The sequence below is a fragment of the Anarhichas minor genome, unplaced genomic scaffold, assembly GCF_050575085.1.
Source record: "Anarhichas minor isolate MPS153535 unplaced genomic scaffold, ASM5057508v1 ptg000025l, whole genome shotgun sequence".
Lineage (NCBI taxonomy): Eukaryota > Metazoa > Chordata > Actinopteri > Perciformes > Anarhichadidae > Anarhichas > Anarhichas minor.
In genome coordinates, this window is record NW_027466471.1 from 4,583,579 (window position 1) to 4,611,484 (window position 27,906).

The 27,906-nt window shown below is 42.5% G+C and overlaps 4 protein-coding genes across 4 annotated transcripts; 3 read left to right on the plus strand and 1 right to left on the minus strand.

Moving 5' to 3' along the window:
• Window positions 1-506: 506 nt before the first annotated feature.
• Window positions 507-2,906, plus strand: ccno (cyclin O). The gene is made up of 3 exons (XM_076099589.1): window positions 507-1,122; window positions 1,656-1,841; window positions 1,981-2,906. Exons 1-3 carry the CDS (start codon window positions 769-771, stop codon window positions 2,566-2,568), a joined length of 1,128 nt encoding a protein of 375 aa, XP_075955704.1. The 5' UTR covers window positions 507-768; the 3' UTR covers window positions 2,569-2,906.
• Window positions 2,907-4,054: 1,148 nt separating this feature from the next.
• On the plus strand, window positions 4,055-6,955 carry mcidas (multiciliate differentiation and DNA synthesis associated cell cycle protein). Its single transcript, XM_076098832.1, has 7 exons — window positions 4,055-4,123; window positions 4,202-4,271; window positions 4,380-4,459; window positions 4,953-5,013; window positions 5,176-5,402; window positions 6,315-6,425; window positions 6,521-6,955. The coding sequence occupies exons 1-7, from the start codon at window positions 4,055-4,057 to the stop codon at window positions 6,953-6,955; spliced, it is 1,053 nt and encodes a 350-aa protein (XP_075954947.1).
• Window positions 6,956-12,677: 5,722 nt separating this feature from the next.
• Window positions 12,678-15,095, minus strand: gpx8 (glutathione peroxidase 8 (putative)). Its single transcript, XM_076099541.1, has 3 exons — window positions 14,835-15,095; window positions 14,409-14,670; window positions 12,678-13,294 (listed from the first exon to the last, which is right to left on the minus strand). The coding sequence occupies exons 1-3, from the start codon at window positions 15,036-15,038 to the stop codon at window positions 13,131-13,133; spliced, it is 630 nt and encodes a 209-aa protein (XP_075955656.1). The 5' UTR covers window positions 15,039-15,095; the 3' UTR covers window positions 12,678-13,130.
• A 2,252-nt stretch (window positions 15,096-17,347) lies between these two features.
• LOC142957670 (cell division cycle protein 20 homolog B-like) lies at window positions 17,348-22,642 on the plus strand. Its single transcript, XM_076099620.1, has 9 exons — window positions 17,348-17,365; window positions 17,886-17,937; window positions 18,259-18,375; window positions 19,298-19,515; window positions 19,666-19,760; window positions 19,893-20,121; window positions 20,892-21,017; window positions 21,488-21,611; window positions 22,293-22,642. Exons 1-9 carry the CDS (start codon window positions 17,348-17,350, stop codon window positions 22,388-22,390), a joined length of 1,077 nt encoding a protein of 358 aa, XP_075955735.1. The 3' UTR covers window positions 22,391-22,642.
• The last annotated feature ends 5,264 nt before the right edge of the window (window positions 22,643-27,906 follow it).

Sequence of the window (27,906 nt, forward strand, 5' to 3'; positions counted from 1 at the left end):
TTCAGGTGGCGTTTTGACACAAAGTTAGTTGAGAAAAACTAAAATATTGGAGATGATTGTTATGTGTTATGAGATGTTATGCCATCGTTATGGATAAACAATGACATAATAACCTCCATCTTCACCCATCTGTTGTTTTCCATTTTGAGAGACCTTCCTTAATTTTGTATAATAGTAATCATCAATAATAACAATCATTGCACTTATAAAACGTTATTACATACAAATTGCAATTGCCCTTTTAAGCAATAGGCCACATGTATGCAACTACAACGCCATTTAACATATAGCCTCATGTTTTTTTCAGTTATTTCTGTAAAAATGTTTTGAAATTTCACATTCAATATCACAAGTGGAAAAGCAATTTTTATCTGATGAAATCACAAAGTAACATGTGTAACAATGTAACACATTAGGCTACAATTCAATGTGAAAACATAATTTTTTACATTATTTTGGGGATTATGTGATCTAATTTGTTTTCATGAGCCTATAGACAGCAAAAAGCGATAACCTAACATATGGTTCAAGGTTTAGGATAATTAATCCCTACATGGGACAAGTGATTGTTAACCTCGGTTTCCCGGGCGACGGGAGAAAGGTGCGCTGCAGGAGCGCGGGGAAGACCCCGGGAAAACTAACGTAACCAGACGGAACTCCCCTCCCCATCCCGCGGCCAACATCCAGGAGGCTGCTACAGTGTTAGGACCTGGCCTCAGTGATACACGGCCATCGAAAGGCTCCGGTAAGTGACAACCTACCGGAGACATGGTGTTATTTGTGAACGGAGAGCGTGGTTCCGAGGCCGTTTACAAACGGAGACGGACGGCCGGCGCGTCCCCTCCAACAGAAGCGCACGCAACGGTCCGGCAGCGGCAGACCGCCCGGCACAGAAAGCAGACGCTCGTGTCCAAGTTGAGCGACTCTGGTTTCGAGGAAGACCTGGGATCCTCCCCGATTTGCTCCCCGGCTCGGGTAGACTTGTCCCCGTTGCGTTCGGACGAGCCTCCCGCGGGACAGCTGTCCAACTGGTACCTCCAGTACGGCGACGTCGGTTTCCAGATCCAGAGGGACAACGAGGCGCAGTTTCATTCCTGCAAAAGCTTGGCACGCCAGCCACAAGTAGGTTATAACGCACGGTCCGTGACCAGTGTCACGGACCAGTAGTCAGGTGAACAATAGATGAATAAGAAATATGTGTAATGTATTCAACTTCTATATGAATTAGGTTAGAATAAAACTATTATTTAGCCGACTTTTCACACTTCATATTAATTAAGAGAACAACATCTGTAATCCAAAACCTTTTTTTTAAATGTTACTTTATTTACATTGCTATTATTTCAGAATAGCTTGATTATCCATTGGATATTCATAATTTATAGTGGAGCTCATTTTTTCATATAGAGATTAACTTTTGTTTTAGATATAGTTTCCACGTCTAAATACCTCATATGTTTTTAATAAGATTCCTGAAATTACAACAATCTTGCCATATTGGAGCTAAAGAAACACAGGTGGCTTAATGCATAAATAATGACATGACCATATCTATATAACTGATATGAAGATGGATAAACACGTGTCTTGTCACTAAAATCCTTCCCTATTTTTCCATGTCTTTTATTAATGGAGTCTGTGCTCTGTACTCGCAGTTGACTGCGGAGGCCCGCTGTAAACTCGTCAGCTGGCTCATCCCCGTCCACAAACACTTCCGTCTGTCCTTCGAGTGCTGCTGCCTGGCGGTGAACATCATGGACAGGTTCATGGCGTCCACGCCGGTGGCCGCGGACTGCTTCCAGCTGCTGGGCGTCACTGCGCTCCTCCTGGCCAGCAAACAGGTGCGTGTCGTGCCCGGTGACCATGGTTGACAGTTTAGAAATCCTTCATCGCCACTCACTCCCTCTCTCTCTCTCTTCTCTCTCTCTCTCTCTCTCTCTCTCTCTCTCTCTCTCTCTCTCTCTCTCTCTGGTCACCCAGGTAGAGGTGTGCTCGCCACGGATCGGCCACCTCCTGGCGCTGTGCTGCGACGCGTTCACCAAGGAGCAGCTCTGCAACCTGGAGTGTCTCGTCCTTCTCCGCCTGAACTTCCGGCTCACCGCGCCCACGCTGGCATTTTTCCTAGACTATTACGCCAACTGCGCCGAAGCGGCACAGTTTGAGGCCAAGAGCGCGGGCGGCGGCAGGTTTGCGCGCACGTATCCAGACGCAAAAGGACCCGGGCGGTCTGGCAACCTCGCGCGCAAGGTGTGCGAGTTGAGTCTGGCGGACTACGCTTTCAACAAATACCCACCGTCCCTGACCGCTCGCTGCGCGCTGTGGATAGCCGGTGAGTTACTGGAAGGTGAGCAGGAGGACCAGGGGATCGGTTTTGTGGCCGAGCAGTGTACCCAACCATCCGAGCGCCCCGAGATCTGTGAAGTGGACTCTCCAGAAGCGAAGGACCACTTCCTGTCCCTGTTGACTCAGGGGAGCCGCAACCACAATCTGGCCCAGGAGTGCAGGGACAACCTGAGACTGCTGGTGTCGTTAAACCAGGAGTCACTGGAAGTGATGTCTGCCGTGTGATGTGTGCGGATGTGAAAAGGCCAAATCCCTCCCTAAACATTGGGGGGTTTATTCTAGGGGTTATTTAGAGATGATGTTCAAGTGAAGTCTGGTGTTTATGCAAACCCGCCGCATGCATACTCATAGACAGTCAGTCGGTTGAACTGAATGAAAGTTTTACAACATTGCGTTTGTATTTATTTTACACATAGGCCTTTGTTTATCAATGAAGTACATTAATATATTCTGTTTATTTTTTTATATAATTCCGAATCAAAGTCATTGTTTACTGTGTATATATGCTGCGAGTTTACGGGATGTGTTACTGTTGCAACCTCTTTCACGAAGGACCTGTAAAAAATGCACTCATTATCATTGATTGTTTGTATTGTAATAAATAAATGATCAGTAAATTATTTCGTGTTGGTCTCTTGAATGATCATAAGAACGTGAAGCCATAATCCACACCCACCAGGAGGCCTTTTTCATTATTTGAATTGAAATATGTGAAGTAAGTGTGTCGTGGAGACTGACTGGATGACATGAATGACAAAATCATGCAATTTGACGAAATGCACCGCATGGCAGCTTTATCTGGATTGGATGCGGGCAAAGCAGGGGTTTCTACCCACTGTGGCATAAATTACTCTGTTTAACACTAAACTACAAGACTGACATGGATCTAAATGTGAGGTTTAAATCCCTCTTTAGGGTCAACAGCAGAAATAAACACATTTCTCACCATATAAGGGACCTTAGTGGCCTATTGTCGCTGTTTGCCTGGAGGTCAGTTTACCCACGTCTTTACGCACCGTTGCATCATCATTTTGAAACTGACCTGTGCCAACACAGCCTGGCCAATAGAGGTTCCTTTCTCTGATAATCCATTACGCGTGGCATATTGGCCTGCTGACACAGTGTCGACCACACAGGTGCATTCAGCGTTAAGGGTCAACCAGGATCACTCTTGTTTGTTTACTAATAGAAGCATTTGTCACCAGTGTTTGCTGAGCTGTCTGCCGTAATTGCCCTTTTCCTTTTTTTGCACTTTGCGACAGGCCTTGACTTAATTCAAGTATTTTACGCACAGCTGGATAGAAATTACGCACTGGACGATAGGGCCATATTAACAGGCTGGTCTTCTCTTATGAGGACTGCAAACAAAAGCTAAAGATTTTATAAAAACGGACATGGTTCTATATGTCCGCGCAAGGGGAATATGTGCCCGCAGGCGGGAGGGAGGGCACGTCTGACGCAGAGAGCACCTGCTGTAATGGCGCCGTTGTGCGCGGCACCACTTTACACTTCAGACGACGAAAAACCGTTTGTCTGCACCAATTTTAGTCTCCGAGGACGCCTGTTGCTCCCTGGAGACCGTTTAAGTGCATTTGATTGGTGCCGAGGACGCGGTATGGAGAGGCACAAACCGGGAGAATTCCGTCTATAAATCAGCTCTGAATCAAACAGTGGTCCCTTCAGTCCTGCAGCCAGAACCGAGCCGATGGAGATGCAAAGAGACAGGAGGGTGTTTGGTGCAACGCGCCCCAACCAACGGAGGGCTGCGGGAAACACAAGGGTATGACATATTTTCTCTTGACAATGATGCATATAATTCAGCTCCGTGTAGCGGCGTTAACAGACTCTCTACCTGCAGGAGAAGCTGGTGCCAAGGAGCAGCAGCCCGGTCAGTGTGTACGTTGGGCTCCCATGCGTCATTGAGCAAGGTATGCGCATCTCTATGATTGTGTTTCATGCAACAATAGCGCGTGACGGCACGTGCACATAAATGGTCCACGCTTGAATCATGCAGACGCACTTTACTTGTGTTATAGCTTTTTCAACAATCTCGTGGGATGATTTGGAGGACTGCGCGTCCGCGGTGAGACGGGAGAGCGACTCCCTCGGCTCTCAGGTGAGTTTAGAAAAAAATATATATATAACTCTTCAGTGCCACAAAGACATGTCTTATTCCTAATAAGACGTCCCGTGTCTTTGTGGCGCCAGATCTGTCATGTAAATCCACGACTTTAATTAACGCACAATTAATAACATGCCAGAGAGAGAGATGATGGCGGCAGATAAGGTTGTTAATGTTTGACGCGATGTGCTGGAATTCTGCACGAATGAGATCGTTTACTCGTGACACGCCATACCGCTAATTGGCAGGACCTTCCACGTTTTGGTCCACGAGCCGCATCTTTGGCACAGTGCGTCCAAAAAACACACACTCACGCGACGGCACACTTCACTGAAATGAGCACCCAGACTTTTTCTGCCACACGGCCACATCGCGCCGCTTGGTCGTGGTGGGACTACCAGGTTTGGGGGCAGTTGTGATTTCCATGTTGGCTCAGACTTTTTAATCCGTGTGATGCATTTTAATCGTCTATTTGACTCGCCCTCAGGTGAACGAATCTGATGGAGATGACCAAGACTTTGGAGATTATGCGCTGGATTTCATGGCAGGTGAGTGACACAAAGCAAGTCTTCTGCTGTGGATTTGCAAACATTTACATCTAAGCCTTGATAGTGTGTACTACAATAATAATACTACTAATATTAATAATAATAAATACTCAAAAATATGACATGCTGACTAAACCTTGAGGTGTTTGTCTCCTCTGTCAGATTCTCCTGCCACCCTGGAGAGCAGTCTGTCTCCAGCTGAGCTGGTACCATTCCAGGGATGCGTCCTACCCCTCCTCACCCCTCAGTGGTGCTTCTCTTCAGGGGCCGGTCTGGTTTACTCTTCCACAGAAGCAGGCCACCCATCTGCCCAAGACCAAGCTCCCTGGCAGGGCATCGCTCAGTACCAGGGCAGGGCGTTGGGAGGTTCCATAGAAGTCAACAATCAGGTAAATCCTCACTGAGATTTATGAACGACGTTCAGCGTTTCTTTTTTTTCTTCTTTTTTCTTCAGATTTGGTGACTGTGACTCACATGTGTGACTTGTGTTTAGATGGGTGTAAACAAGAGAGCCCAAAGCCCTGTGACTGACCTTTGACTGGTTTATTGTTCTGTCAAGACTTTGTCTCCAAAATGATGCTCAGAAAATATTTTATTTTTAATATCATGTCTTTTTTTAAATTTAAAATCCGGTCTAAGTACTGAATAAATACTGTGAAAAGTATAGAAACACTCAATCCATGGAGAAATACACACAGCCCGTACCCAAAAACTGTGCCTTTAAATGGGTCGCCATGGTTACTGTGCGGTTGTGACTTCACATTTAGAATATTTATGTTTATTACCAATACAAGTTTCAGCTTAAACATTCTAAATGTGTCCCCGTTTATTTCCAGTTATCATTGTATGTGAATGACATCAGCTGACAGGAAGTAAACATGGTCCAAGCTGTCGCCTAACGCAATTCTATTTAGTCTAGAATTAGTCTAGAATCTAGTTTCAGACCGAGGGTGAATACAGGAATATTCAGACAGACATCATGAGAGAAATAATGTGTTTTTTGAACATTAAAGCATGTAAACATGTTCTAGTAGACACCAAAAACAACAAGTATGAACCTGGAAATTAGCATATGTCCCCTTTAACCCAGTGGTTTAAAAATGTGCACACTGGAGACTTTGTGTGAACCAGTAAAATGTAAAATTGTGGTTCCGAGTTTGTGGTTTCGTGTGACTGGAGCCACATTTGCTACATTTGAAATAACTTGTGTCGAAACACAAAGAATTGGTTGTGCCAATAGGTAAAAGGAAAGGACTCTCTGTGTCTTGTGTCAGCGTGACTTTGTCTCTGTGCGTCCTCAGCTCCATGAGACTCTACGGCGACGACAGGAAGAGATCGACTCCCTCCAGGAGAGGAACCTTTCCCTCAGGCAGCTGGCCAGCCGCGCAAAGCACCTGGCCTCAGTGCTCGAAGTGAGTAGAAGGCCGAGATAAAAGCACAGCCAAATACATACACGCATATTATTATTTAACCTAATGAATCCATCTGTATGTCTGTTGGTCTTCAGAAACTGATGACAGTCAGAGACCCACAGGTGAGGGAGCCAGTGATGCCCTGCGGCGACAAAACGTCCCTGAGTCCCTGTAAGCGGCAGCGGCTCGACGAAGGATACGGAACGGAGCCCTCCGACTCAGTGGAGGACATGCTGAGGGACATCAGCACGCGCTGCAACGCCGTCCTGCACGGCGCCAATGCCAGGACGAGACCGCCGCGGGAACCAGACACCATACGCATGCACGGTGCATTCTCAGGCCTACAGACTTCTTTCTCCAGCAGCTCGGCTGCGGACGGAGCAGAGCCCGATGAGAGCGTCTCGTCCTTCAGGACTTCTGTCCGAGAACACTGCACCATGAGGACTCGGGTGTTTCCTCATGGACGGGCCTTCACCTCCAGGACACAGCGAGGGGGGTACCGCTTCCGCTGGGTTCCCGACCACAGCTGAAACCGGGGCTTTGCGAATGCAAAGCTGGATCCCTCTGTGATTTGGGAGGAAATGTGGGTGGGCAGCGGTTGTTAATGCTTAACATACAAATCTATAGGGAGATCTGTAAATGATTTAGTGATGTCTTCCTCAGGTAGCTCGTGAGCTGATCAGTCAGAGGTGGCGCCTGACAAAAGGAAATGACACTGCCACTTTTCATTGTGTTTCTGTTTACAGGCCTCGAAATGTAATGATCCAGCCAAACAATGGGGCACCGTCGGGTTTATCTTCACGCCGCGACGATATGATTTGTCTTGGGGGAAATAAAAGTTATGTTTTGTAAAGCTGTGTTGGAGTGCTTTTTGTTAAGAGGTGGTGTTTGAGCAAACGGAAAGAAACGTTTCTTGTTTGCAGCATCGAAACAAATGTGACCCCGTGACCTGACTTTAAGAAGCGGGGACTTCCTTCCCTTTTGTCTCTGTCTGAGTGACTGTGTGGTCTGAACAAGGGGCACTGAGTCATGATGCATTGCAGCCAACATCCTTGTTTAGATCCTTGGTTTTGGAAATTGAAATAGATGTTTTTCCCCCCAGGTTGCATGATTTCCTGCTATTCTAAACCAAAACACTTAAGCTGTATAAGCAGTGAAATAAAGCATATTTCCCCAAAAACCTATTTTTTAAAAACCTGGTAGAAGAAGAAACCAAAACAGAAGAAGAGATTAACTTATTTCAAGAGGATGTGACCTTCTGACCTTTGTGTTTCTGTCACGTAATCTTCCTTCTACCTCCCTGTTGAGGGCTTTAGCTGTAAAACGGTGGGTTTGTGTGAGGCGGACCGGTCCAGGGGACCTCAGGTGGGACACCTGTTTAAACTCCCTAAAACTGTATCTATCTATCTATCTATCTTTTATTCATGCTCCAAAACCTGGTAACTCAGTAAATGGGCCACCAAAATGAAAAGTTGTTTAGTCACTGTGAGAATGGTACTGGTCAAAATATTTAGATGTTTTTTTACTTCGGCAGTCAACCCGGTAATGTTTCTCATATACAAATCTCTGTTTTGCTCTGCTTTTTTTTGTTGTAAGTGACTGCTTACTGTATTGTACAAGAATGTCAGTTTTGTCTAGATGAGCACTATGGTGTATTGCACTGAGCTTTTTAGATTTCCACTTCAACAGTATGTCAAAGATTACTAGGAAAAGTTAATACTCATGCACAAAAAAAATGGTATGCACATTTGTACAGTAAATGTATTTGTGTAGCAATGTACCGTAAACAGAGACGTCTCAGTGAGCTGACATATGCCACAAAATGACATCCATGCCAAAAAAAAGCTCCCTGAAGAAGAAAGCGAATAGCTTATCACATACGTATACCACAGACTAATGTAATTTACATGTATGTCTGACAGATTCTGATCATTTCGCATGTGATGGCTCAATGATGAGGAAATGCTTAGAAGCAGCGAAGAGCGTGACAATTTTACAAAGACGCAGCTCATCTTTTGATCAGTAGGACACGTTCAAGTGCTCATCGTGCAAATTGTGGACAATTGTGCTCTTTTGCACGAGTGACAAAACAAAATCTGCTTGAATAAATGAGAAATTCAAAATCTGTCTTGAAGAACAAACTAAATGTTCAGAGCTTTGAACTCTGCATGAAACTGTAAGTAAAAGTACACAAAAATATCAGTGCAGAATCATATATATGATATTGGATTGTAAATATTGATGCATTTATGCACATATTATGTGCTTACAAAGGACATGCTATTTTTTTTAATTGTATTTATTTGTATATATACAGTATACATATTTATTATTATTTCTGCTGGGTAGCTTGGGAATTTCAGGATCAATAAAGGGTTATATTATCCAACAATAATACAATTTATTTGTACTATTGAATTTTTATATCGCAAAGTAACTCATGTAAAAAGCAAATTTTTTCCATCTAGAACTACAACTTATAAGTAAGCTAAGGTAACTTTCCATCTCTGACGGGCACCAAACGTGACCCCCGCAGCCGTCAACGACTTAACTTCCTGCTGCCAACGTATAAATCAAACAGGACGCTTTGTTTGTCGACCCTCGTGGAACCGCACAAACCTTCACAGCCAGGCGCGCCTCGAGACACTTTTACTGCAAACAAATCCGTTTTGTCACCGAGAGCTGAGCTGCTCGTGACACATTTGACCGGTTAAGCTACCGCCAAACAGCGGGGGACAATGCGGGAGGGAGGGGGAGGAAAACGCAGACACAATGAGTTTCTAAGGTGACTAAAGCCAAACCTGGAGGGAGGCTGCAAACCAGACAGAGCCCCGCGGGAAAACAAAGAAAAGAAAAAAACAATCATTAGTCCATGTGGAGTGATGCTGTAATGGAGGTGCAAAGACCTCTGGGTAAATATCACTTACACAGAGTTAAGATTTTATTTTAGCATTTTTTCTTATTCAAGTGAGACGTTATATAAGGAACTATTGTACAATAATTTAAGCAATAAAATATTTTTTAAGTAATAAAATGAGGACAACATGAGGTGTATATGACGATTAAGACAAATGGTGCACAAAAAAAGATGCTACAAATGCCTATAAATCATTAACAGCACAGAGACACAATAATTAAACAGCCTACCAGCCTAATTACCTGCTTATAACGACAAAGTCACGAGACAATTCGGAGAAGACCTACATAGCCTACCTTTATTAATAACTAATAACCTGCCACAACTTTATTATGCATTATGGCCCTTTGTTGTGACTAAACTGGCCGCTGAAGGGGCTCTCTGATGGGAGCACGTGTCTGCATGCTTGCGTGTCATTGAGAGCACGCACCTGTCGCACAGTTCCAGGCTCGAGCTCGTGGTGAGCGAGCGCATATGGACGTGGCAGGTGGCGAGAACGTGCGCCGCTCGCGCCGTTCGGCCCACTTAGCGCCAGAGCAGAGCTCGTCATTAAAACAGGCGCGGACTGTTCCCGCAAAACGAGTGTCGAAGAGCACTCACGAGATTATCCGAAAATACTTATGAAATGTAATGTCTTTTGTTTCTATGGTGTTGGTGTGTTTGTTGACTTTTTATATTTATTGTGAAAGTTGTTTTATTTTATCAAAGTAATATTTTATTATCATTATAATCTCAGTTTAGTTTATTAATATATTGTAGGCTATACTTAACATGTTAAATAAAATATTTTTGCTTAAAATCCTCGAATTGATTTATTTTGTATAATTTCAGTTTAGTTGTTAATACAAATATTTTATTTAATAACTCAAATTAAATTAGAAAACTGTAGAACGTTTACCTGATAGGGCAATATTTTGTTTACATCATGTATAATCTGACAAAAATCAATATGCACTGCTGCTATGATGTATTGCAATTTATTATAATTCTGTATGTTTTGTCTATGATTATAATGTTTTTTTTCTCCCTATTATTGAAGGAACTCTTAAACTATAATCATCATTATTAATCTTTAGAACAACATTTTCTTCAGCCAAACGACAGAGACTAATAGATGCGAGTCTGGCAGTTAAATGATACAGCGCGTGTAGACTGGTAGCCTACTATACGTCTTGTCCTTGTCTGGGTCATTCCCTGATAACATGTTGCCGCCTTCACCTTTAAAACATTACCGCGTTGCTCTTTTTTATTGTATATATTTGTTTCCAGTAGAAACCAGGACGCGGAGGGAATCCCAGTAAACAGGTCTACTTCATTAAAAAAAAAAAAAAAAAAGTCCAACCTATAAGCACCAATAGCAGATGACGGGACTTCCCGCTCCACCGTCCGCCCGGAGGAGAGTATTTAGGGAGCGGAGTCCGTCCGGGAGAGCAGACGGTGCACCGGGCATGACTGCGACCTCAGACGGGCGGAGAGGGAAGGAGAACGGGGCTTTACTCAAGTGGAGATGAAACTTACAGGTGGACCATCAAACGACTGGGTGAGTCATTTATAAGTTGTCGTTACAAAAAAAAATAAAAAATTGCTTTATAGGTATTTATCATTATGAGCTGCTGCTGCTGCTACCAAGACAACCACTTTAATCTAAACACATGGCTGTGTCTCTTTGGACACAGTTTTCTAATTTAATTCAAGAAGTGAGCTTATTCAACTGTTTACACTTTCATTCAAACAGCACATATTAATAGGCCACTCATTATGACATCAGTACAAATAATTTTCAAATTAGAGGTCTTAGTTTAGCCGATAAGAAAGTCGTTTTTGGTGCGATAATGAGCAGCACTTTGACTGAGGTATTTTATTGTTTTTATATAACCAGGACAATATGAGGAGAATGCTGAGAGATGTTATAGGGAAGAGAAGACACTGCCCCTTCAAGGTAAGAGGTACATCTATATCAAAGGGTTAATTGTAGTGGCCTCCTTCTCCCAGTCTGGCCTCTGAAGGTGGTGACAGTGTGGCAGTGTACTGCTGCTGTGCTATCTGATGGACAGCTGTCAGCTGCACTCCTCACTGCTGCTACCGACTGACCTCAGACACCCTGCCGCTTATCACTCACCTGATAAATAAAGACTCAACAGTCGGATAAAGTTTGGAGGGGAATGAACGAGGAAAGCATTAAAGGGACAGTTCACCCCACATTCAGAAATAAAAAATGTTTTCCCTCTTACCTGTAGCGCCAGTGTCATCAACATTATCTGGGTCATGATTTTCTGGAGAGACGTTGCTGTGGTGACTCACACCAAAACAATCTAGCTTGATACATAGTACGACAGGTAAGAAGAAATGTTTTCATGTTGGACGTTCAGCTCGACAGTCAAATCCATTCATTTGCATACATGCCTGTAAACGGTGGCTGGTTGGGAGGCAGTGTAATGTTAGCTGATGTTTGTTGTGCCAGCTCACTCTGCTCTGCTACCTAAACAGTTACATTTGACTCTACAGTTATTACTCACCCCCCCCCCCCCCCCGGATGCTCAGACTCCTGCACTTTATGGTGCATCAGGAGATGCGAGCGACCAGGAAGTTCATTTTTGAAGTTGTCCAATTTAGGCAGCTGGTGTTATTTTCAAATGTTTGAGCTTCTGGTATAGCAAAGAGCTATTTTTAAAAACAGCCTGATGTTCTTCAGCTCTCTCCTCTTGTGGGTGGCTGGTAGGCAGTGTCTTGTTAGCTGGTTGATTCTGTGTGCCAGCTTACCTGCTGCTGCCCTCCAACTGTCCATCTAAATCCACAAACTAGTAGACTCCTCAGCTAACGTGTACTTCTACGTATTAAAAAATACAAAATAAGGCAGGTTGTACACAGCCGACAACCTTCTGTTCTGCCAAGTGAAGCCGATGCAGAAGTGTCTTAAACCTGCATTCTCTCTACTGACCAGCAAGGGGCGACTCCTCTGGTTTCAAAAAGAAGTCAGATTGTGTAGAAGTCTATGAGAAAATGACTCTACTTCTCTTGTTAAACATTGTAAACATGAGTTTATGGTCTCAATCTCTACTTGCAAGTCTTCTTCAATACAGCATGATGTTCATTTAGTAAATGATGGTCCATTTAGAGTCAACTGGGCTTACTGTGATTGACAGGTCGCTACCACTACCTCTTTTTGGCAACTAGTCATCAGTCTTTTCAAATATTCAAACTGAGAGGTGACACTGTAATAACTGCGTTAGAAACGATGTCGAATAGCAAAAACAAAAATTGTTGCATCAACAGTTAATTCAGCTCTTGGTATTGTTCTAGCTTTTAAACCCTGAACAAAAAGATCCTGAGCTAAATCAAGTGATCATGACTGAATTTTATTGTTGGATGGATGTTTCACAATATGCCGGGCTCAAATAAGTCAAAGTGGGCTAAAAAGGTTTATGCTCCACCATAACAAAGTTTACTGTTAACATTAGAGAGAGATGGTTCAAAGAAGACACTACGCCAAACTAATCATTTGTAAAAAACAACAAAAAAAACACTGTGATGGCTGAACAATCCTTCAGCTGCAGCAGTGGTCATGATAAGGAATGTCCATCATCAATATTAACCGCAGGATGGTCCCCACACACACACACACACATACAAAGACACACTTTGTGAATGACTTGAAGTGGATCTTTTCCTCCTGCATGTTCCACCCAACCGCGCTCGCTGTAACACTTCAGAGTTCAGTCATGTCCTTGCTGCTAAAAAGACACACACACATATTCACGCAGATGTGTGTCCGGTATGTTGTCGGACCATCATAGCTCCACCCGTTTCTTCAGGATGATTTCTCGCACCAACGCCGTGGCCTCTCGTCGAACGCTCTCGGCGGGCTCGTCCGTTCGCCAGAAGCGGACCACCCTCCCCTCTGGATTCACCAGGAACTTCCAGAAGTTCCACTTGGGGGTTTTCTGCATCGAATCTGAAAACGCAGCACGTCGACACCACATTAACGGTGCACGTAACGACCTGAATGGATTATTGATAGATTATTGTCGTAGCATTTTCAATTTTTTGCATTTGTAGGTAATGTCAATGTTTAGGTCATATAAATACATATTTTTTTGTTACTCTCTAATAAGCGTGTGATATAGATCAAATGTACACTGAGATATAGTGTATTTCCCTGGAAGGATATTTGGAAACTGTTGGCATGAAATCACCAGATGTAGCGGTCAATTTAACACAACATCTGGTGATTCAATTCAAGATACTTCCTCAAATTGATGGCAAAAAAAAGATAATAAAGTGACAGCTACAATACAAACGGTGTGAAAAACGAGGGTACGCATCATCATGACGGCGATATAACTGATTCCATTCACACCCTTTACATCACCACGGTTCACAACAGAAGAGAGAAAACTGTAATTCCTGAAGACGTTGTTGGTGTGCAATCAGCAGCTGCCACACTGTGATAAAAAATAATGTTATTTCAGCAGAGACGTAAGGCGTTAAATTGAGATGTCGCACCAAAACTAGGTAGCGCTCACAGTTATAAACCTACGTTTAAACCGAGGTGCATTCACTTTGTTTACATTTTTACATTTTGAAGAACCTCAGGAGCTCACTGACGAGTTCAGACGCCTGTCCATCCATATACAGGGAACCAATTTTAAAAACACATGATTTAAGTTAGTTATTTTTCCCCTCTGAGGAAGCATAAATATGTATTTTATATATCGGTGTATGTTTTGTTTGGGACATGACAAGTATTTCTGGAAAGCAGGTGTTAGTAGAAACCGGTTTTATCATGTCAAATATCAAACATTTACTAGTAACAGCTTCACAGATGCAAATACTTTTTCGTTATAAATTAATTACTATTGATACCAGATTTGATCATAAAAAAATAACAGGTATTTGTTGTTGCAGCGCTGTTGGAAGATGTGGCGCAGCAGAAGTTTGATCCAGACGGCACTTCCTGCCAGACAGCTGTTCAAGTTCAGCCATGAATACATTAGTGATCACTTTGAATTCAATAGCAGCGACGTTAATCACAGTGATGGTGTCTCTATTTGTGGTTAGATACCAACCTGTGAGGAATTTAAAGGCCGGGTCCGCCTCCGAGCCCATGATTTTGATCCTGCTGAAGAACGGGAAGGTGACGCCATAGGTGGACTTGGCGAACGCCTCGATGTCCCGGCTGGTCCCGGTCTCGGTGTCCCCAAACTGACCGCACGGGAAGGCCAGGACGTTGAAGTGAGAGGTGCCCAGCTCCCGGTGGAGCTCCTGCAGGGACACGTAGTTGGCTTCCGTCTGCTCGCAGTGGCTCGCCACGTTTACAACCAAAGACGCCTGTAAAAGAGGGGGAGACACGGGGTGTCGTGTGTAACGTTACGCCATAAGAAGTACGCCTTATATGCAATGAAACACCAGCTGAACTGACGCTGGGTGACTTTTAAAAAGTTTGCACGTATATCCTCCCTAAACTGAAACGACGGGTGATGATGTGGACTCACTTTTCCTCGGTACTTCTCCAGAGACACCGTCCTCCCCTTTGCGTCCTTCACCTCGAACGAATAAAAGTCCGTTGGTTTCCTCGGCTTCAGCTGAGTCTGCAGGAGGAACAAACAGCCGACGCCGACTGTCATGCTCACCAGGACCGTCAACGTCTTCGCTTTCGGGTTGGAGGACTTAGTAGGGTAGCCCCCTAAGGCCTCCATCTTGGAGGGGGGGGGGGGCGGGGGGCGGTGGAAAAGTGAACCGTGGACCGATATGCGGGCGCCTGCATAAAGCCCTGGAGCTCAGCTAAAGTTAGCGCGAACACTACGGCAATACCGGAAGCTGGGCGCGAGACTTCCTCCAAAATAAGAAGAAAGTCAAAAGTTTAGAACTCTCAAAAGCCTGCTATGTTTTCGAGTTTAAATGCTTTAAGGGCACACTCAATACTTGGGTCATGTTTCTGAGTGGAGTAATTCAGTTAAATATGAAATATGTTCATGATGACATTACACCCCTTTATATCTAGAATCTAATTTCTCAAATTAATTCCGGTACAAAACGTGTGCTGCTGTATTGTGTAGGCAGGCGACAACCTCTAGTTCTGCTGAGTGAAGCCGATGTGGAAGTGTCTTAAAACTTGCATTCTCTCTACTGACCAGCAGGGGGCGACTCCTCTGTCTTCAAAAAGAAGTCTGATTGTATAGAAGTCTATGAGAAAGTGACTCTACTTCTCACTTGATTTATTACATCAGTAAACATCGTAAACATGAGTTTATGGTCTCAATCTCTAGTTTCAAGTTTTCTTCAATACAGCATGATGTTCATTTAGTAAATTATGGTCCATTTAGAGTCAAATAGACCATAAAGCAAGGTATGCTTTATGGCGGGCTTACTGTGATTGACAGGTCGCTGCCGCTACCAGAGACGTATACAATTTCTCTACGTTACTGCTTCACATTCCAAATATGGTAACTTCCGTTTATCGGTTGCAAAAAAAACAACATGAGGCTCCACAACAACAGTCCACAAACCAATGGGTGACGTCATAATGTCCACTTCTTAAATACAGCCTATATTTGTAGGCTTACAGTTTAACCTGGAATATGAAACGTGCATTTCATCTGCCTTAACTCATCTTTTAACACACAATTGTTCATCTGGTTCAATCTTGCCGTATTTATACCTGCTTACAAAAAAGCTAAAAAACAATTTTAGCAATTTTGTGGTCAGAAACCAATAGCCTAGTCTTCATTTGGTCAGATTCATTCAAAGAGAACTGGTAAAATACAATTAGACATTTCAGTTGGTTGCAATTTAAAACCTCACCGCTAGATATTGCTAAATACTGCACCTTTAATATCAAGCTGTTGGACTGGAACCCTAAAAAGGGAAAAAATAAATAAATAAATAAAAAAGGCAATTACAATGCTTTTGCTTTGAAAGTCTTAACCGGAAGTTGTACTTGCTTACTTGCTATTAGTGGAGTTGTGTGTTTTGAAATTTGTAGAGGTATGCATTTTGAGTCCGTTTTCAGTATTCTGAGATTATTGTGACTTCCTGTAATTTCTGTTTTAATGATTCATTGCTTTTTCTTTTTTTTTTTTCTTCTCAGGGACAAAATGAGGCCCATCGCGTCTCGTACAAGCGGTTCAAGAGGCGGATCAAGAGGCGGATCATCCAGAGGAGCGGCAGCGAGGGTCCAGCTGCGAGTACACCGCTGGCCACGTGGCGGCAGTGTGAGCCCAGCTTTGAGCTCGACACGGTCCGCCAGAGACTGGAGCTGGATTCTCCACCGAGACACCGTGAACCAGCACGGAGAGGCCCGCACCGAGGTATTATGTGAACCTGTGATATTGATCTCCCTCACTCACAATAGTTAAATCATCAAAATCATCACATGAGATCAGGAAGGAATTGACCCAAACCTTTTTGTGATCACTCCAAATTCTTTACTATTTTTTTTTGGAGAAGTATAGCTACATGGAAGAAAATACTTCAATCAATGTTTTGTTCTTTGCCACAATTTAACTGTACAAAGACACAGATTGTCTGCTCATTGTTTTCCACCATCACATTTTTACTTCCTCCCAGAAGTATTTGGGCATCTGAAATTCAACATTATTATCTCAGGTGGTATGAAGAAATTCAAGTTCCACCTGTATAATATGTACGAGTTCTGAAAATGGCATATTAAATGGTCTGTATTTTTACCACATTATATTACATTTTTCTGATTTATAAAATCGGTGTTATGGACGTGTCGATGCATTTTGTTTCCTGCAGCGTGCTTCAAGTGTTACACCTAAGTGTTGCATATCACAGTGTTGCAGAGTAACAAATGTACGGTTTAACTGTAAAATACATTGCCTCAGATATCCAAAAATATGTCTCTTTGGGAATAAATGGCCCCCCCAAATTCAATATCAGTCAAAGTGTTAGAGAGATTTTGTTTGTTGATGTTAGCCTTCTAAACAACAATAGAGCCAAGCCACAAACCCTCATGTGTCCATTCCTTGTCCTCTTCACCACTATGTCCAGCCGTCTCGCTGTGAGGATTCATTGCAGCTTTGTAACATAATGTTTTCTGTGACATCATCTCTCCTAATCAGAGACAGAGAACACACCACGCACCTTCACTGCCGAGGGACGGCCCGCCACAGAAAATGCCCCAGAACAGGTCTGTCTACAAAATATTAGACTCTCATCTGCAGACTGTCTTTTATTTATCACACGGTCCTATCAATGATAATGTTGAAAAGTCGGTGACAAGACAGAACTCAGAACAACGGATCTGGTTTCAGTTTTTTCTTCAGGTTCAAATGGCAGAGAAACATGTTTCAATATGGTGCAGTGTTTTTGATTGGGTTTATTAAATGAAAGATTACTTGAATAAGAAAAGCTGTGAGCTCACTTAAAGTTGCTTTACGCAAGATCGGGAGCATTCTGATCGCCTACAGTGCCCCTTTAAGCTAAAAATAAAAAACATTACGCAATTATGAATAACACCAGTTATGAAATGGAAATTAATTTAAACGTCATGTAAAAGACTATATCTTCTTCTTTTGCAGGGATGGGTGTGGAGAGCTGCGGTTCCAGAAGGTGGAGGTGCACTACCGGCCGGTACAGCATGTTTCCTTTTTTTACTTCCACTCCACTGGGTCAAACAATCGTCAGAAATGTTTTCAAGCAACAGAGATGGCCTGAGGACCGTGGGCGGTCTATGTTTATGGTGTATTATTACATTAGATCTAGTCCATCTTGTAAAGCTTATGGAGTGTGTTTAGTGGTTTTATGAAGGTGTTTTTCAATCTTTTTCATTTTTTTTCATTTTAGTTTCAGTGAATGAATCAACAGTAAACCAAAGATGCATTGCTTTCGGATGTGAAACTTTGTGCATGTGTTGTAACTGTGTTTTGTGTAATATATTTTTTTCCACGATAGATTCTGATGAGAGAAGACATGCTCTGCAGCCGTTTGCTCTCTTGGACAAAACTTCCACGAGTCAGCGGGGAAAGTCGGTGATGAAGTTGGCGGCACCGTCGCTGCTGAACGACTACTGTAAGAGAAGATACAAATCCTGAAAAAAACAATAAGGCTGGTCTTACTCTGCAATGGGGTTTTTTGGGTGGGGGGTCAACAAAGTCTGTGTACACTCAACGACGTTAATCTTTAAAAACAGGTCACAAATATACAGTTTCATTCTAATAAAAGGCTCCATCCTTTCATAAAACAGCTGGACACCGTATAGTTTTTTAGAAAATGTTATATAAATTAGAGGAAATAGTGTATTTGTTGGGGGACTATTTTCAGCTGTGGATTAATAATGCTCTAGTTTGTTGTATGTGGGATAAACTGTTACACTACAGCTACTATTGAGAGCACTGAGGTCTCGTCCTCTGTATCTTTATTGCTTGTTCATTTGTGGGTTTTAGCAACTTGGGAAAGTTTAAATTTTACAATTAAAACAAAATGTTTTTTATGAGTTTATTCCCGGATTTGTAGACTTAAATTTGTTCTACTTTTAGGTCAACGAAACAATAAAGAATATTATTCCCCAGAAGTTTATTTGTGGCACTATAGAGAAGGCTTGGAAAACAGGATTTAGAGCTTCAAGTTGGGGAATAAAACAACTACACAAATAAACAAAATGTATATATATATATATATATAAAAGACCTTTTTAGTTTCTGGTCAAAATTGTCTGATGGTGGTGCGGTGTGTGTTGGGGGACTATTATCTTTTTTCCGGATCTTTATAAGGTCACATGACCCCTGCTCTTATTGCTTTTTTAATAAATGATCACAGCGTTGAACATCACATGTAGCAGAGCGAGTCAACAGCAAGATATCGCTTCTGATTGTGGTGAATGTTGGTTTTTAACAAACCTAAATCACACCGTAGTTTGTCAGGACTTGACTCAGAAGAATAGTCCCTGTAGCCCGTCTCTCTCTCTCTCTTTTCCATCCCTCTCCCTATTCAGACACCAATCTTCTCGACTGCAGTTGTAACGGTGTGGTTGCATTAGCACTGGGCCCTTCTGTCTACATTTGGAATTCAGAAACTCGCGCCCTGGCGGGATCTTTGGACCCAAGTCCACAACCGGGACCGGCGCGCCATCGGACGCCGTCCATCTCCTGCCTGAGCTGGAGCCGGGACGGCAGCACTCTCTGCGTCGGGACGCGGCGAGGGGAGATACAGGTGGCTGCTCTCTGCAGCTTGAAGTGAATGAGTACAGAGAGGAAACTGATTCATGCAAACTGCGGTATGGGGCTGGGAGGGGGGGGGGGGTGTAACATCAGCAGGATGACTGGTTTGTGGCGTCTCTCTCTCTCTCTTTGACTTTCGTAGCTGTGGGACGTTGAACACAAACGGAACATGAGGCGTCTGCCGTCACACCTGTCTGTGGTCAGAGGGCTTTCCTGGAAGCAGCAGTTACTCAGCAGGTTTGTGTTGTCAGGACGCAAAATGAAAGTTACAAAGAATCCCAGCATCTTTCTTTTTTAAAAAAGGGCATCACACTGAGTATCAATAGAAAGTATTCCTGCAGGGGAATGACAGTTAACACAATCCCACAGCGGCTCTGCTCTCGGACGCATCCATCACCTTGACCCTCGGGCTCCTGAGCCTCTGGTGGGCGCCGTAGTCCAGGAGGAGGAGGTCTGCGGCCTCCAGTGGTCACCGGGAGGCGACTGGCTGGCCAGCGGCTCCACAGAGGGCCTTCTCCGTATTTGGGGCGGTGACATCGCTGGGGTCACATGGTCACGTCAGCCAATCACCATGATGAGACAGCCCAGCGCTGTTAAGGTCAGTGTGAATGCTTCGTGATCGGTGGACTTAGAAATGAAAACAGATCCTGTCTGTCAGATGTGACACAGTGACCTTGACAAGCTCTTTTTTCTGATCACTGTAAAAAAAAACTAAACCTTATTGAATACACTTTAATATAATATATAAATATAAAATATATATATTATATAAAACATGAATACTTTTTATAGGCACTGTATCTTGGAATGCACTGGTGTGACTTTAAACTCTGTTGTATCATCTGGCATTCAACCATACTGCTGTTTATTCACACAAAAGTATACAAACGATAGCGTATACATATACTAGTATGCGATTTCCAGTCTGTAGTGCTTATAGTGAAAAGCTAATGTTAGCATGCTAACGTGCTCGGCGACGGATATTTTAATGATGTTGCCACCCATGCAGCCCCAGCCCTAAAAACATACCCTTTTAGTGCATCGTCTGTCTGATTTGACTTGGAAAAAGAACACCTGCATCATTCACAGGGGGAGGACATGATTGACACGACCACAATCACACACTGCAAGCAACCGTGTGTTCTGCTATATGACTTTGCGATGACCCGTCTTAGCTCGTGCAAACTTTAGCAGCACGCTACGGGATGGTATGCTGAAGGGTTTTGCTGTTGTTACGGAGGTTTAAAGTGGTAGTTGATCCTGTGACAATTCAGTGGAACAACAAGACAATCTGCTGACAGTTGTCAGTTGTGTGGGTGTGTGTGTGTGTGTGCGTGTGTTTTAGACTCACTGTATTTTTGTGTTCAGGCAATGGGTTGGTGTCCATGGCAGAGAAAGATGATCGCCACAGGAGGCGGGTGGAACGATGGAGAGCTGAGAGTCTGGGACACAGATTCGGGGACTTGTGTGACTTCTGCCAACACACATTCTCAGGTGATTAACGGGACAGTTTACCCCCAAAATTAAAAAAAACAACAACAAAAAAACAAAGTTTTCCTCTTACCTGTAGTGCTTTATATCAATCCAGATTGTTTTGGTGCGAGTTGCCTGGAGACATCGAGTGTAGAGATGTCTGGCTTCTCTCCAATATAATGGGACTATATGGCAGTCGGCTTGTGGTGCACAAAGCGCTCAAAGGTCACTCAAGAAAATTTCACAGCAACCGGGTCATGATTTCTCAAAAGAGACTTTGCTGTGGAGATTTTTTAAATGTATTTTTTTGCTGCTTTAGGCAACTCACACCAAAACAATTTTGACTGGTAAATAGGACTCCACCGTAAGAGGAATAATATGTAGTTATTATTTTTGGGGTGAACTGTCCCTTTAAGACTCAAAGTGTATTCAGAGTTTTTTTTATTGTGCATACATATCAGACAGACCGTTCTTTATGACTCCAATTGCAGATTTGTTCTCTGCGCTGGGCCGAGAAGAACAAATGTCTGGTCACAAGTCACGGCCTTCCTCATCACCAAGTCAACTGCTGGTCCTGGGAGTTCCCCTCCCTCAGCCCCGTCTACCAGCTGTCAGGTTAGAGAACCTGAAGCATGATGCGTGTGCAGCTACATCCCTCAACACATTCACAACAGCCTCGTAGGAATAAATGTATCGCACGCTGAGTAATATTCGCATAGCAGCGTCCGTGCGACAGTTGTGTCATCTATCACTGAGATATTCAATAGCCATTTTGTGCTGACTCATTCGTGTCCTGGGCTTCCAGCAAATGTGAAACTGCGAATTGAATATATCAAAAGTCACTACGTGTGCTATGACATGTCACAGTTTCCTGAGGTATTTATGAATTTGTCAGGGGGGGGGCTTACATGCGAAAAACATCCTCTAAAAATCCTATAAAGATCATTTACAATATCTTTATGACTTTCTTTACTTTCAGTAATTGTGTTATTCATTAAAAAAAAAAAAAAATGTAGTGATTTTGATTTGACTTTCAATCTGTAATGTCCGAAACTCTTTCTATTTCTTCGTGACTTACTGTTGAGTGAATGTGTGGCCTTGCATTGAAATTTGCAGGTTGCTAAAACTTTCGTGAAAGTCAAACCATCCCCACAATGCTTTGACTCCGACAATGACAGAGAGCATCACGGTCCGCTGTTGATCTATTTTATCCCCCATTGAGACAGCCCCTGTTTTAAATGAGAAAGAAGGTATTTAAAGGTCAAAGTTAAATCGTGTTGGATTTTTATTTTTCAGGTCATTCTCACCGAGTCCTGCACTTGGCCGTAAACCCTGACGGAACTCAGATTTTCTCAGCTGGAGCAGACCAGCAGTTTCACATCTGGGACGTGTAATTGCACAACATCACTGAAGGTGGACGGTGAATGTCGGAGACCTGTGTGAAACCTGTGTCCACACATACAAGAAGCTCTCTTTTCTTGGTAATGTCATTGTGTGGAGAATGCACATTTCCTGTCCCCTGCTCTGAGCTCACCACAGTAAGAAGCTAACAAACCACAGTCAAACTTATTGTCACTCTAAGATAGTTAATTTCAAGGTAAAGTGACACATTAAGAAGTTACTTAAATTATACACAATATATTCCTTTTATTTCGTTTTTAGCTACGGATAAGTTACTTTTTTTTTTGTGATTGAAATATACATAACAGGGCATTCATGTGAGGAAAGTACAGGAAATACTTCCAATGGACTGAGTGGCTCAGTCTATGGCATCAACATAAAAAGACTGCAGGGAGGTTGTGTGTGAAGAATAGTAATAATGATAATAATGATTTAATTTCTACAGAACCTTTCAAGCAAGAAGCAGAAAGTGCTTTCCTGTGCAGGGAGACAGCATAAAAAGAAAATCACGCCTTTAAAATCAACAGCATTAGACATATAAAACCATCCAAAATGACGTAAACAAATAAGTCTGGTCAGACAAGAAGGCGCCAAGAAAGCGTAATCCACCACAAATGTGTTTTATGGTTTGAAGGCATGGTTTTCAAAGCCGAGACAGTGACCGAAGACTAACTGGAGGATTGTTTCAAAGCCAAGAACGGCCTTAGCTCGTTCGTCTCTTGAATTGAAGGGTGGCGACCCTCAACGTGGCGACAGCTGAGCCGGCATCTACCAGCTAGCGGTGATAACGGTGCAAACTGCGGCAAAAGTGCTGACAGAGCTAACGGTGTTTACCTGAGGGGGATCGGGAGAGTTGGGTGCTCCACTTCCGCGACCCGACCGACGGCCTTGTTGGCTATAACCGCGGATTAAGCGCCATGCAGAGTGGCGGACACGACCTAGCCAGCGGGGCACACTCGCATGCCACTAACGTGCATTAAAGGCATGCACGGCCAGCCCCGGAAAATTGGATTACAACCCACACAGAGGGAGAGCAACTTCGTTATCTGCTCAATTAGACATTACCTCACTACATCTTTACATAGCTAATACTTGTTTGCTGCAATCTGAACACTCTGAATCCTGTATATTGCATCTTTAACCTAATTTAAGCAGCCTCTCTGGACAGTAAATAGTCACAAATACACCCTTTAAAGCCTTGTATAGGATGATGTATTTCATAACCAGTGCAAAGGGGCTCCGGGGAACTTCTAATGCAATTTCTCATGCACAATGCTACTTGTGTAACTTGTAAAAATGATGTTAATGTTTCGTTCCATGTATATTATCCTTTCTTTTTTGCTAACCTCCTGTGATATGTAACCCAATAAACATTGTTATATGTGCCACTTTGATCAACTAAATTCATTATGGGGGCTTGATTCCCTCTATTTATCAGGTGTATGTGTTTTTGCTTGCCATGTACTGAAAATGTGTCACTTCCAACGATCAGCTAAATAAAGTACATGTCAATAGATGCAAAGTACTCTTGGCAGAGATGTGTGTTGAAAGATTTAAAGTGTGCAACCAGTCAAGACTTCAGAGGAAAGTACCTGTGGTGAAGACTTCCTTTAAAAAAAAAAGAAAAAAGACCCCCGTCGAATGCGATACTTAATTTGGTTAAAATGTGCAGACACGGACGCGACAAACATGTGAGGTCTGTCACCACAAGCATCTAATTCTCAAAGACTACACCACAACACTGAAGTTCAGCAAAGACACACATGCAATGGTGATTAGATGCAGAGTCATGAATGTGAAATATATAGAATAGAAAACACAAAATAGAAAACTTCGAGATACATTATCCCTCCAACAGCACTGTACAGTGTCTATTCTGGCTAAAACTGACTTTATGCTCCAAAGGTCTTAAGTCCCAGGTCTTTTGTTGTTCAGTGATTCATGGACAAGTTGAAATCCCTCTTCTAATTCTGAATTTCTTAGTGTTTAAACCTGCTTCTTTTCCCAGCATCTTTAATGTGAGCGTTTGATTGGCAGGCGAGAGGCATTGCACAGTCAATCGTGCAACAATTTGCCATTATATCTAAACCCCTACAATGGCCCATAAAACCAGAGGAAACTCAAAATCCTGAATTTGTAACTAAACTTTGGTCAATCCCTGCAAATGACACAGCTACACTAGTGTGGTGGCTGTCGATATGGCGACATGTTGGTTGGTTGGTCTGAAATATCCCAAAAGCTAATAGATGGATTGCGATGATTGACATTTATGTCCCCCACAGGACAAACTATAAGAACTTTGGTGGTCCTCTGACTTTTTCTCTAGCGTCACCATCAGGACAAAATTTTAATTTGTCCAGTATTTAAGATTATAACAAAAATACCTTAAAAACTATTAAGCTCTACTTTGTGTTTACTGCTAGTTAGCAGACGTTAGCATGCTAAGCTAAGGAGGTGAATATTATACCTGCTAAATATCAGCATGTTAGCATTGTCATTGTGAGTGTTGGCTCAAAGCACTGCCATAAAGCCTCACAGAACAGCTAGCATGTCTGTAGAGTCTTTTTTAACTGTTACCGAGTTTTTAAAACATTTTAGGTAAATTGTGTTTTCTTTAACGCCGTTATTGGAGATATTATAATGCAGAGAGGACAGGAAACAAGAGAGAGAGAGAAAAGGAGAACGACATGCCACGAAGGTTGTTCACTATTTTCGCTTTACACAGTAGGCCGCCAGGGTGCCAAAACTGCAGCAATTTTTAACAGGTGTTTGTTACTTCTGATGCTTTGCACTGTACAACTAAAGTAAACCTATTTTTTAAACAAAATGACAATCCAAGCAACAAAATGAGAAAAACTGACATTACGAAAGAAAAGAAAACCATGAAAACACCATGAGAGACCTGCATCCGCTGTGTCTATTTGTGTGTCCACTGCAGCCCAAAATCTGGTTCCCAAAGTGCTGAACCGCTTCCAACTTCAGAATCGCGGTATGTAAATAACAGATTTACCAACAGGACAGAGAGAATAATTAATTATTAGTGACAGATACTCAGAAACACTGTTCATAAGGTCAGGATAGACAACACTGGTAGTTCTGTTAGCTGTTAGCGTATTATGACTAGCGCCCCCTACCGTCCAGGGGCTGGTTAAGAGTAATGAATGAGGAGTCAGTAGGTAGTCAATGGCAGTATAAAACAGGCAATGAAAGGTGTTTTGAGAAAGCGTGAGTTACCGCAACCACGAGAGGTCGTTGAGAATGCCGCTGAATGTGAGATTAGCCGTGGACGGACACAGAGGTGCATAGTCACTCATGTATGCACACATGATCTCCCTCAACAGTATTTATGTGTTATATTTATCATCGTCTTATCCACTACTACTGGAAGGCTACTTGATTAATTTTCTTACTTTCTCATTTCTGAAATATTGCCAGTGTCATACCATCACTCAGTGTAATCTCAGCCAATGTGTTATCATGGAGCAATGGAGCAAATGATCTTCCGTGGACAAATGAATGATTGTAGTGTCCATATGGAAGACTTGCTTCAAGCTGGGAAACTGTGCTTTCAGGCTCTCCTTCTTCTCAAAATGATGATGCACTGTAGGGTCAACAAAGTTCTCTATGTATTTTAATTGTTAAACTGTAGGTGGCAGAGTTTGCACGACCAGCCTTGGAATTGCAAAGTTAAAGTTACTTTTTATCTTAATATGCAAACAAAGCCTCACACAGTATCCAGTTAGTTAGTTAGTTAGTTAGGCACAAGGTACGCAAATGTAAAATATTTAAGTGCTATTTATGTGAATGTGGCAGCAAATTTGGATAGTAGTAGTCATATCATGGCATGGTATTTGGCATTACTTATATTTTGTTTGTTTTCAGTGTGTAATTTGATACAGTATTTAAATGTAGGGCCTATAATCACACGCTAACTATATCAAGACAAATGATCATTATTTATTATTATCAGCATTCGTCACTTGGACCGAAGGCAAAAATTCCCATTTCGAAACATGTTATGTTCTTTCATAAACATTTACAGTATTCTGATTCAAAATGAAATAATTCTCAGCTTTGAAAACGAAGCTAGGTCTAAAACACATGGTGATTCAGGCAATGAACATGTTTTACATAAAGAAAGTAGTGACCACAAATCTTTCCATTCTCATGTGTTTAGGTTTAATTCTATAAGATCTGGGGTGCATTCAGGATATTATATTATATTATTACATTCTGTTTTGTACGATATTTTATTCCACAGTAGAAATGTGCTGTAAGTGCTGCTGTGTTGCTTTCCTTGGTGGCTCATGCAACTAAGAGTTATGTGAATAAATAAATACTATAAGATGGTTGAGATGATGACTATATTTTGCTCATTTTAAGAAAATTAAAGCAAAAGCTCAACATTTTGTGAAATATGCTTTCTGGCAGAGAGTTAGTTGAGAGTTAGTAGAGATTCTTATGTCTACAATAAATGTGAAGCTACAGCAGCTAGTTAGCTGTAAAATAGCACATAGTTGATTTTACACTTCAGGGTTTGTGCGGATTAAATAAACGGACAAACCATGTTAATTAGTAATCTAATTAACATGTTTTTTTTAATCTGTGTAACTCTGCAATGGTAACATCCAATCACAATACTAATCAGGTTAAATGGAACATATGACTTCTGATTCATCTACACACAGTGACGAGAACAGAGACGATGGTCCAAATATTATGGATGTGACATCGGCAACAGAAACGTTGGCAAGCGTACTTGCCCAAATGTTAATCTTAATTTAGCTAATTTATTCAAGAAATCCAAACCTGATTTTAACAAAGCTTTACTGGTTGTTGAATTGCACAAAAACTGCAATGAGATTGGTTTCGAAGTAAGTTGGTCAAACAACAAGGAGAACAAATTGACATTCATAACAAAAAGTTTTGTCAAAACAGAAGTACAGTTCAAAGTTGAATAAGCAAAGACAAATGTTTCATCACATGCTCAGTCGACATAAATAGCGTGCATGTGGCATAAATGGAACACCATGAAATACAGCATCCAGTTCCTCCAGCATTTAAACTCTGAGTTATCTTCTTTTCTTTACCATTCACCTCCACCAGCCCTGTGTCAGCCGATATGATCCACTTTCTCATGATTTCCTCTGAATCATGAGATGACGTTCATATCAACTCATAAGCGTAGCTGAGGGGCTTGTCAGCAGACTCCAGTAGCTGGTTCACAGCGGGCCCACCCATAGTAAACTGTCTGCACCCTGATGATGTGACCTGCTTCATGCACCACCCCACAGACTGTCAATAGACTGGGAAATGACAAAGAAATGTCACCACAAGACTTTTAAATGAAGATGCTATGCTTGCGATCATTCTGCTGACTCATGCATCAGGCCCGGTCAGACCACATCCTTCGAGCCTAACATATAAAAGATGAGTGTGTGCATCGAGGTGAGCTTCAGAGCCTCCAGCGTCACATCAAAGAGAGAAGAGAGAGAGAGAGAGAGAAGAA

What these genes read in the sequence shown, in the direction of transcription:
- ccno (XM_076099589.1), top strand. Translation starts at nt 769, where the DNA reads ATGGTGTTATTTGTGAACGGAGAGCGTGGTTCCGAGGCCGTTTACAAA. An exon ending in GCTTGGCACGCCAGCCACAA is followed by an intron (nt 1,123 to 1,655) that starts GTAGGTTATAAC and finishes CTGTACTCGCAG; the next exon opens with TTGACTGCGGAGGCCCGCTG. An exon ending in TCCTCCTGGCCAGCAAACAG is followed by an intron (nt 1,842 to 1,980) that starts GTGCGTGTCGTG and finishes CTGGTCACCCAG; the next exon opens with GTAGAGGTGTGCTCGCCACG.
- mcidas (XM_076098832.1), top strand. Translation starts at nt 4,055, where the DNA reads ATGCAAAGAGACAGGAGGGTGTTTGGTGCAACGCGCCCCAACCAACGG. An exon ending in CCCATGCGTCATTGAGCAAG is followed by an intron (nt 4,272 to 4,379) that starts GTATGCGCATCT and finishes CTTGTGTTATAG; the next exon opens with CTTTTTCAACAATCTCGTGG. An exon ending in ACCTGGCCTCAGTGCTCGAA is followed by an intron (nt 6,426 to 6,520) that starts GTGAGTAGAAGG and finishes GTTGGTCTTCAG; the next exon opens with AAACTGATGACAGTCAGAGA.
- gpx8 (XM_076099541.1), bottom strand. Translation starts at nt 15,038, where the DNA reads ATGGAGGCCTTAGGGGGCTACCCTACTAAGTCCTCCAACCCGAAAGCG. An exon ending in TGGAGAAGTACCGAGGAAAA is followed by an intron (nt 14,671 to 14,834) that starts GTGAGTCCACAT and finishes CCTCTTTTACAG; the next exon opens with GCGTCTTTGGTTGTAAACGT. An exon ending in GGCCTTTAAATTCCTCACAG is followed by an intron (nt 13,295 to 14,408) that starts GTTGGTATCTAA and finishes CTGCGTTTTCAG; the next exon opens with ATTCGATGCAGAAAACCCCC.
- LOC142957670 (XM_076099620.1), top strand. An exon ending in TGGAGGTGCACTACCGGCCG is followed by an intron (nt 17,938 to 18,258) that starts GTACAGCATGTT and finishes TTTCCACGATAG; the next exon opens with ATTCTGATGAGAGAAGACAT. An exon ending in CGCGGCGAGGGGAGATACAG is followed by an intron (nt 19,516 to 19,665) that starts GTGGCTGCTCTC and finishes TGACTTTCGTAG; the next exon opens with CTGTGGGACGTTGAACACAA.